This window comes from Poecilia latipinna, unplaced genomic scaffold (assembly GCF_001443285.1).
Source record: "Poecilia latipinna isolate Pla-1442-1.1 unplaced genomic scaffold, P_latipinna-1.0 Scaffold2768, whole genome shotgun sequence".
Lineage (NCBI taxonomy): Eukaryota > Metazoa > Chordata > Actinopteri > Cyprinodontiformes > Poeciliidae > Poecilia > Poecilia latipinna.
This window is the reverse complement of record NW_015115384.1, coordinates 28,238-37,767: the sequence shown is the minus strand read 5'-3', so window position 1 is coordinate 37,767 and position 9,530 is coordinate 28,238. Positions and strand designations below refer to the sequence as shown.

General features: G+C 41.0%; 1 protein-coding gene across 3 annotated transcripts in view; it reads right to left on the bottom strand.

The window, feature by feature from the left end:
* LOC106939079 (nardilysin-like) overlaps window positions 1–9,530 on the bottom strand; it is a 44,990-nt gene that overhangs the window by 10,720 nt on the left and 24,740 nt on the right. For all 3 annotated transcript variants that reach the window (XM_015021361.1, XM_015021363.1, XM_015021362.1), the window contains 14 exons: window positions 8,878–9,001; window positions 8,518–8,604; window positions 6,931–7,050; window positions 6,765–6,816; window positions 6,329–6,479; window positions 4,766–4,893; window positions 4,424–4,586; window positions 4,237–4,268; window positions 3,928–4,066; window positions 3,365–3,412; window positions 3,244–3,296; window positions 1,587–1,670; window positions 1,278–1,368; window positions 996–1,112 (listed from right to left, as the gene is read on the bottom strand). In XM_015021361.1, the coding sequence (XP_014876847.1) occupies window positions 996–1,112; window positions 1,278–1,368; window positions 1,587–1,670; window positions 3,244–3,296; window positions 3,365–3,412; window positions 3,928–4,066; window positions 4,237–4,268; window positions 4,424–4,586; window positions 4,766–4,893; window positions 6,329–6,479; window positions 6,765–6,816; window positions 6,931–7,050; window positions 8,518–8,604; window positions 8,878–9,001 (1,389 nt within the window). The remainder of the gene's footprint in view (window positions 1–995; window positions 1,113–1,277; window positions 1,369–1,586; window positions 1,671–3,243; window positions 3,297–3,364; window positions 3,413–3,927; window positions 4,067–4,236; window positions 4,269–4,423; window positions 4,587–4,765; window positions 4,894–6,328; window positions 6,480–6,764; window positions 6,817–6,930; window positions 7,051–8,517; window positions 8,605–8,877; window positions 9,002–9,530) is intronic.

Below are 9,530 nucleotides of genomic sequence, written 5' to 3'. Positions count from 1 at the left end.
GCTGATCCTGGATGGCTGGCTGATCCTGGATGGCTGGCTGATCCTGGATGGCTGGCTGATCCTGGATGGCTGGCTGATCCTGGATGGCTTGGCTGGTCCTGGATGGCTTGGCTGATCCTGGATGGCTTGGCTGGTCCTGGATGGCTTGGCTGGTCCTGGATGGCTTGGCTGGTCCTGAATGGCTGGCTGGTCATTAAATCTCACTAAACTGCACACACCAACTGTATTTAAACATATTTTCACATTTACTGATGCTCTCATTGATAAACTATGGAGAAAAATGTAAAAAAAAATAGTCCTGATAAAACCCTTTTTTTAAAAAAAAGTATCAAGGATAAATCAATATTCTTATGACAATAAATTTATCATGATAAATTACATCAATATGATAAATACCTTATGGCTACTTACACCGACGGAAGGTGTTTGGTTAAAATGGATTTTATATAGGGGTATCATAGTAAAGGAGGCTAAATGCATGCAAGATTTTTCATTAAAAAGAAAGAAAATCATTTTATTTCACAGTTAAGCACCACTTTGTGGTAATATAATCCAAACAAGTAACACTGAAGTTTATTGTTGGAAAACAACATAAGGAAATGTGCAATACTTCTGACAAGGATGAGAAGTATATGTCAATCTTTTTTTATCTTTTTTTTTCTCTCTCAATTTTCAATAGAAAATTATGTTAAATGACAGTAGAAAAGACGATTCCCTGCTAAAACCAGAATAAGGACGCTTAAAGTCTTTCCATGGCTGGGAAACGGCACAAAGAGTGTTGATGTGAACTTAATAACAATAACCTGCCTAAGAACTGGAAGAAATGGGAGCTGGTTCACTAGGTGGCACCAAAGGTTCAGAAATCCTGAACGGATCAGAATCGGTGGGTGCAGACTGGAGAGATTTTATCAACAGACATGATAACTGTAGATGCCAGAGCAGATGAAGACCTCAGAGAAAATAACAGCGTGTTAAAGGATTAGCTTCCTCCTCACCTCCTTGTTGAGCCGGTCAAACACATACTGCTGCGTCAACACCTCTTGCCAGTTCCTGTTCACCTCCTCCCCGAGGTGTGTGTCCTCACACTCCTTCAGTTGCACTAACGCGGTCACCTGCACGGAGAACACACACCGCACGCTGGTTCCCACAAACATATTACATCTAGATGAATAAGACGTGCAGCCACCGCGCCACAAAAGTTACTCCAGTCAAACTTTTTGTAACTTTTAGCTTCTTTATGAGCAGCAGAAGATCCAATAATACACACACACACACACCTGGGTGCTGAAGGCCTCCTCAGTCAAATCACCAAGCTCCTTCCCGTACGAAGCCAAGAACTCCTCAATCTTTAACTCCACCAACTCGGAGCTGGGGGAGAGATGAGAGTGGGGAGATATTAGAGGCTGTGGGTTGAATTTGATCCCGTTAGTCATTTATCAGCTCCACTCCCTCCATTTCCAGCGCCACGCAGATAAATTGTAGCTGGGGAATGGGTGAACAGTCAGATATATCATATCCCGGATCCGGGGGAAAGTGGTTAAGATAGATCGGATCTTTAAAGGGTAAAAATTGTGCTGCGGACTCACTTGAATTTAGTCGCCTGTGTTTCCACGGTGATAGAGAAACCCAGAACACCAGAGGTGTTTCTGCAGGTAGGGGAGACATGGTAACTGCAGAGGGAGAAACAAAAGACAGCGGGTAGGATTTGGAGAGAGAAACGGTTTGGGGGGCGGAGGAGAGAGAAATTCGATTGCTTCAAAGTCTTGCACAAATCCAGGCATGAAAAGTCTTTAAATTTATGAAAAACATCATTCTGGTGTTACAGCAGCACTTAGCACAGGTATAAACACATTATTGGCTTCTTTTGTATCCAAGAGGAAAACACAAAGAAATGGGATGTGCAGATGCAGACAGATTTGCTGGTCCCTTAACAGCTCCCAAAAGCCAGGCTTCATTTCCTCACAAAAAGCCAGAACCTATGTAAAGGTTCATCCCAATAAAGAAGAATATCCTTGAAAAGATTATGAAATTCAGCTACTGAAGAAAAAAAAAACAAGAAAGTGAGACTCGTTTATGAAACCATTTCATCACACACATATTTTTAGTTTTCATTCGGGAAACTTTGATTATTATGACCTAAACTATTTTGCATTAGATCTCTCCTCCCTGACATATAACCATTTGAAAAACCTCCCGATTTTACAGATGTCCAGTAGTGACAAGTTGTAAAAGTCACAAATGAGTAATGTTGAAAAAATAAATAAATTAAAAAAAATAAAAAATAGGTTGTTCAATGAATTTATTGGATGGAAAATTCAGTGGAAGAAAAAATTGTGCAGTAAAAGTTGCACAAGAAACAAGGATGTACTCAACTGAGGTGATAGTAAATCAATACCAAGCATATTTGCCCTTATTCAACCTTTTCTTCGTTTTTTTACACTATGCAGTGTAAAAACACTGCACAGTATATACACTTGGGCTGCACAGTGGCGCAGTTGGTAGAGCTGTTGCCTTGTAGCAAAAAGGTTCTGGGTTCGATTGCCGAGTTTGCATGTTCTCCCTGTGCATGCGTGGGTTCTCTCCGGCTTCCTCCCACAGTCCAAAAACATGACTGTCAGGTTAATTGATCTCTTTAAATTCTCCCTAGGTGTGTGTGTGTGTGTGTGTGTGTGCATGGGTGTTTGTCTCTGTGTTGCCCTGCGACAGACTAGCGACCTGTCCAAGGTGAACCCAGCCTCTCACCTTGAACGTTAGCTGGAGATGGGCACCAGCACCTCCCGACCCCATTAAGGGACAAGGGATGTGCAGAAAATGGATGGATATATACGCTTTAAAAAATATATTACTTATTTCCCTTATTAAATATCTATACTTAACAAGTCTTCATTGAGAGCAAAGTGGAACCAAGTCAAACTTCTTGTTTGTGTGAACCAACATGGCGAATAAAATATAATATTATACTCCTGTAACCTTTGGATTGCTCAAGATAAGTAGATGGAGCTACATGTTAAGAGTTGTAGATATGAAGTACAAAGATCAAATCTTTGTGCCAAATTCTGTTGTAGATGAAAGAAACAATCAGTTGCAACTTATTACAAGGATTATTGTAATTTACTTTTTATATATAGTGGAGCAGTTATGTTTGTGTTTGCAGGTAATATTACTGGATAGATAGAAAAATAGGGAGAACGGCAAATTGGCTGCAAATCATGCAAGTGTTTTGAGGCTGCAGCTGAAACTCACCCCAGAGTCTCTTTAGTCCTGAGGAAATCAAAACAGGGCTCCTCCATGTGCATCTGAAAAACAACAACTCAGTCAGTACCAAAGGGGGTGAGCACCAGGGCTGATGAGATTAAACACGTACCACCAGCAGCTCCATCAGAGTGTGCTCCCTTAAAGCCTTGAGCCCAGACTGGAAGAAAAGTGCAATAAAAAGATGATGAACGCAAAAAAAAGAAACAAATGCTGGATGTTTTAGAGAAATTACTGATCCAGGGTTCCTGGGGGTTTCACCAATTTAAATTTAAAACCTTTTAAAACCACTATGAATAAAGTTTTTAAGACCTATATCATGACAAAAATGCTTTTTCTTTTTTTTTTTTCTTTTTTTAGGGAGGGATTGTGAAATTTCTACGGATTTTTTGTTTTCAAGTTTTTTGTTTGTTTTTGCATTTTTTAGATGACAGACGCAAAACGCTAGCTAAATAGCAGGTATTAGCTGCTTGTCACTGACAACCTTAATCGTCTTGAAACACAGAGTGCAGCGAGTGATGATGTCTGCACACAACTCAAACTTTTTCTCGATACAAAAGTCCCATTAGAAAAACCTGCACTGTATTTAAGGCATTTTTAAAAATTCATTTAAGACATTTTAATGTCTTAATTGTATGAATTTAATAATTTTTACCCTGTGATTTGACTTGTTACCTGGTAGTAAACGGTGACCTCAGAGTTGGCGTCCCCTTTGTTTAAGGACTTGACTTTGCAGATGTGATGCTTTTGAGGAAGCTCCACCACTCTGAACGTCACCGGCACCTCTGCTGACAGCTTGGAGAACTGCAGCTTACTGCCAGGAGAATAACAACGGGAAAAAACGGCGGTCAGCCAGGAAAATGCAGAGCAAGTGAAATAGATAAAGAGGTGAGGCATAGAGAGGCTGCAATCAAATCTATCTGATTTCAGGCCACTGGTGTTTTGCTTAGGAGGCCAATTAAGAAGAGCAGGAGCTGAACTTACTCAGTGACGTACTTCAGGAACTCCACCGCTTCCTGTGGAGGAAACGCAATAAGGAGTAATGATAAGACGGAGTCAGCGAAACAAAGACGGAGACGTCCAATACGATTTAAATTCAACTAAAGTGAACATCAGCAGATTTATTTAAGTCAGTCGATAGCAGCGTCAGGCGGTTTCTCTGTGGACTCACAGCACTACTGACGTTCCCCTGCACCAGCCCCTCGGCGAACAGCTCAGTCTTGAAGCTGCGGCTGAACTCCAGCAGGTCTTTGCAGGTCAGACCGGCCGTCAGAGCCTGGTACTTCTCCACCATGGACCAGCGAGAGTGCTCCAAGATCAGCAAACGCACATCCCTGGGAGGAGCAGAGAGGAAGCACTGGCAAGTCAGAGAATTTAAAAGGGTGAGACAGATGTGGAGGGCTTTTCTATTCAGGGCTGTCGCACGTTTCACCACTAGAAGGCAACGCAGACTTTGTGATGATTCATTTGGGGGTGGGGGGGAAGCAGAGGGAACTGAGGGTACATAACGTACTTGCCGAGTTTCTCGGGTTTAATGAGGATGTTGAAGTAGGTTTTTTTCAGCTGCTCGGCAAACATGCTGAAGACTTCATCGGAGGCAGAAAAATCAGCCAAGTGGTCGACAATCAGGTGAAATAGCAACTGCAGAGAGACACGTGGTCAGAGACAGTGAGGCTGAGAGATTCTCCCACAATCCCACTGGGTTCTCAGGGATGCACACTGTACAAACGGTAATATGTTCACTGGGTTTGTAAGTGAACTTAACTGGGGGTGAGCATTTATCATATTGTTTATCGTGATACATTTCTTATTATGATAAGGATTTCATTTATTGTTGTGATAAATTCCAATTAACATTTTAGAAAAATGTCTATATTGTCGGGATTACAATTTTTTCCATTATTTGTTCAATTTTTTCATTATTTGTAAAAAATTTTTCATTATTTGTTCAATGAGAGGATCAATAATTGGAAACATTGTTAAATGCAGTTACTGTGTGCATGTTATTGATACAAATCACACTTTTTTATGTGACTGGCATCCTAAAGAAGCACATTACTAATCAGAATGTGCTTCAAGAGCAGTTTTTGGGGATTATTACCGAGTCATACAGTCACAGTCAAACAGTTACCTAAAAAAGTCAAACAGTTTGTGTCGTCACTTTTATTGTGATCACAATTGTACCACAAAATATCACGATAAAACTTTAAATCCAAATCACCCACAGCTAATTTCAAGTAAAACACCAACACAAAGCAACACGTATTTGAAAAAAAAATACCTTTTTTTTTTTTTTTTTTTTTAAGTTTTACAAATACAAATCTGAAACATGTGACAAGCATTACTATTCAGCCCCCTTTACGCTGATGCTTCTAAATAAAGTCCAGTGCAACAATCAGCCTGCAGGGGTCACTTGATTATTAGTAAATGGTGACCCAAACTTAAAGGGAATCCATTAATTAGTGATTCAGGAAAGAGGCCTGAGGTAGCTGTGGAGGAGCTGCCAGGATCCACAGCTCAGGTGGAAGTATCTATTGAGGTGATACACTGAAGGGTTTCAAGAAGAAAAACATTTCAAGAGTTCTGTGGAAACGTGTGGAATAAAATGCTTCAGTCCTATGAGATCCAAATTAAACTTTTTGGTGGTGGCAGCATGATGCTGTGGGGATGTTATTCTTCAGCAGGGACAGGGGAGTTAATGGGAACTTTTGGGAAGAAGGACAGAGCCTGGCAGAGGCAAAAAAAATATCTTAAAAGAATGTGAGTTCTGGTTTTAGAAAGGCCTAGTCAAAGTCAAAAATTGAGTGAAACTGGAAATCTGGAGCTAAACTTAAAAACAGCTGTTTATCGATGGGGTTCAACCAATCTGTGAACGTTAGTGCTTCATCCTAAAGTAATTTCAGGCTCTAAATGTGCAAAGCTGATAGTTATGCTGCAACAGAGTTAAAAATGTTTCTGCGCCGCCTCAGGGGAGCTGAACAAAAAGGCACTTATCATATTTCTTTCTTTTTTTTTTACCTTCATCTTAAAAGTACATTGAGGTTTGTGCCATGTACTGATGGACGAGTTCACTCACAGGCAGCTTGTGGTTGAATCCCTTCACTTTGAATATCAGGCCGTGCTCGCCCGCCACCAGCTTGTGATCCAGCTGCGCCACTTCAGCCTCGTAGGCCGGCTTGGCCAAGTTGTGGCCCAGGATGTTGACCATCAAATCAAACAAGACTATGCTGGAGGTCGACAGGATGAAGAAAGGTAGAAAATTAAAAAAAAAAAAAACATCAAAAGGTGGAAAAAAAATCAGAACAAGAAAGAAAAAAAAGATAAGTATGAAGCAAAGGTAAGAACAAAGCAAACAGCTTTAGCAAGGAAAAGGCCAGGAGGATAAACAAAACTGAATCTGTGGAGGGGTTAAAGTAAGTATTAAGAGTAACTAGAGGCCGACAGGTGATAAAGTAGGTTAAAGCAGGACTCAGACGTTACCGTTCCAAACTCATATCTGAGCTTGAACTTACTTCTTCGCGGACTGTTGTATTATGGGGGAGATTAGGTGGAATATTATGTAGGCTGCAGGAGGAGAGAGGGTAAACAAGTCTCAACACGTTTCTGCCGATATTAAATGAATCTATGGAAGCATCTCGCGCGATGCCACAAAGAGAAACAGTGCAGGTTTGCACACACCTTTGGGGATTTTGAATTTGTTGTCCTTCTTGTACCAGAGGCAGCCCTCGTCGCTGGCGGCTATCCGGACGGGGAAGTCTGTGTCCGGGCAGTCAGAGGGCTTCAGGGTGAAGTCGGTGGCTAAACAAAGGCACACAGCAGAAAGTTCGTCCACCTTCCCACTCAGAACCAACTCAAATCGTGAGTAAGGTGAAACAAGTCGGGTCACGAGTTGAGCAAAATGAGGAAAAACAAGTTCCCCTCCAGTGACTGAAATTTCGCCCCGGTATTAGAAGCAGGCTGCAGAGAGAGAGATCCTCATGTTTTGGTAAATAAAATAAATCACGTTGACATCTCGTCCTCGGCTCGGTCAGTGCAGTCTCTCAAAAATTAAGCGAATGTGTGAAAAACCTTTGTGTGTGTGTTTTATCAGTCAATTTTAGGCTTGCTGCTTTTATTATCACACGCCGAGGGTAAAAATCAGGTGAGCTTCACCACCAGCAGCTTTCATGTCGAGTCAAAGGAGGTAAAGTACCACTCTTACCTGTCAAAGAGTGGTGACGGCATGCGGTGCAAATTTTCAAATGCAATAAAGTCCCTCTGGCCCCAAAGGGAGCTGCTGGAAATCTTTGACTAACGCAGCGTAAACTGGCACCACCTGGGTCTCGAGATTGAAACTTTTGTTGAAAGTGACTCTCAATAGGCCCGTCTCTGTATGAGATCCTTAGCGTGGTTATGCATTCGGTGTGTCAGAGTTAAGAAAATGTGATGCACAGTGCAGAGAAAAAGTTTTTGCCCCAATTTCACCCATTGGAAGTCCCACTAAATTCTTTTATTTCATGCTAATTCTATCATAGAAGATAAGAGGAGGGGGGGGGGATCTGTTCCAAATCAGAGAAATTACTGAATTAAACAACTCTGCAAAGTTAATTTGGGAAATGTTTGCTTCCAGGTTGTTTTGGGAGACTGATTTTTACAGGTGTGAAACACCTAAATAAAAAGAAAACAAAACAAAGTTAAGAAAATGTAAAAAAAAAAAAAAAAAAAAAAAAAAAAAAAAAAAATGCAGATTTTCTCCACCCCATTTTCCCCAGAATTTGCTAAGTTTGGGTCCTTGAAAGTTTCTTCTCCTCTACAGGGGTCTGGACCTAAAAATCATTCAGACATTCAGGGCGATAAGTCCAATCACATCTAACAACAGAGCAAATTTTTACCTTCCTCTGTCTTTTAACAAAGGACAGCCGAAACTCACATCAATCCACCATTCAAACACAGAACAATCAAACAACTTCACAGCAAAGAGCTCCAAAAAAAAAGAAAAGAAAAAAAAGTAAAGCGAAATAAACGAGCTCACTGCGTCCACCGAAAAGCTACAAAGATCAATTGTTCTGCTTTGGGAGCTCACGACTTTTAGCTTGAATTCCAACTCTTCTAACAATTGAGTCACACATGAAAAAGCCTCCTGACAAACAGCAGTAATGACTGTATTTACTGGATGGGTGAATAAAGAGCAAACGCACAATCTTGTTTACTCCTGACCCTTTGCTATGTAGCACGCAACTGGGCACTTTCTCACTCTGTTGGGTTTAGAGGCGCTTATTTACCCACCGATGAACTCGTTCGCTGCAGGAAGGTGGAGGTCACTGTTTGGCTCCATGTTTCCACTCCATCGCTCCGTCCACTTCTTCTCAATGTCTGCATAAAGTTCACACACTCATCAGCGCGCCAAGAAAACTTCGCCGTAAATGCATAAAACTAATCTATTTAATCGCTTTATAGTAGCAAACCTGAGGCGCTAACGCCTACTTCTGTACACTTTTTAATTAAAATGTTCTGACTTCGTCGCACCGGCTTTTCCCACCACTATATGGGCTACGGGTCACACCGAGTAGCATCACAGTTTTTTTTTTTTGTTTGTTTCCTTCAGCTTCACTATTAAAATGTAACAAACAACACACACACACGTACCCTCCACACTGTACTGTGTGCCAAACCACTTCTCCCGGAGGGGACACTGGCCTTCGTGTTCTGGTGACAGCAGCATCAGGTTAGCCTTCTCTGGGGTTAGCAGAGAAAGAGCTGCACCGATCACCTGAACACACAAAGAAAACAAGCTCAGTTTTGTAGCACGTGTCACAGCAGCGCCCTGAACGATTTATTTCCAGGGTTTCCCAAAAAAAAAAAAAAAAAAAAGAAGTACTAGATACCCTCTTGAACTTTGAAACACTGTCAGGTAACATCTATCTACACTGACGGGTCAGGCATGAACGTTTATTAGAGGAAAGGAGAAAAGCAACAACCAAGAAGTCTATTGTAACTCAGAAAAGATTAAAAGTACAGGGGAGAATATGTTGGGAGGATTAATTGGATTAATCATGATAGAGCGATAATTGAAATAAACAAACTAATTTAGTAATCAATGAATTGTTAATGGGAGTATAAAGACTCAAACACAGGCTACTTGCTGAAAGAGAACACTCAGGGCAGTAATTAAGCTAAAACTGTACAAAAGATATAAACATTTGCAATTAAGATAAAAAAACAACTTGTAAATTTGTAAATGACAGCGTTAGCTTCATGTGGGTCAAATTTTGTAAAAAAAAATTCTACTAAGCACCTTT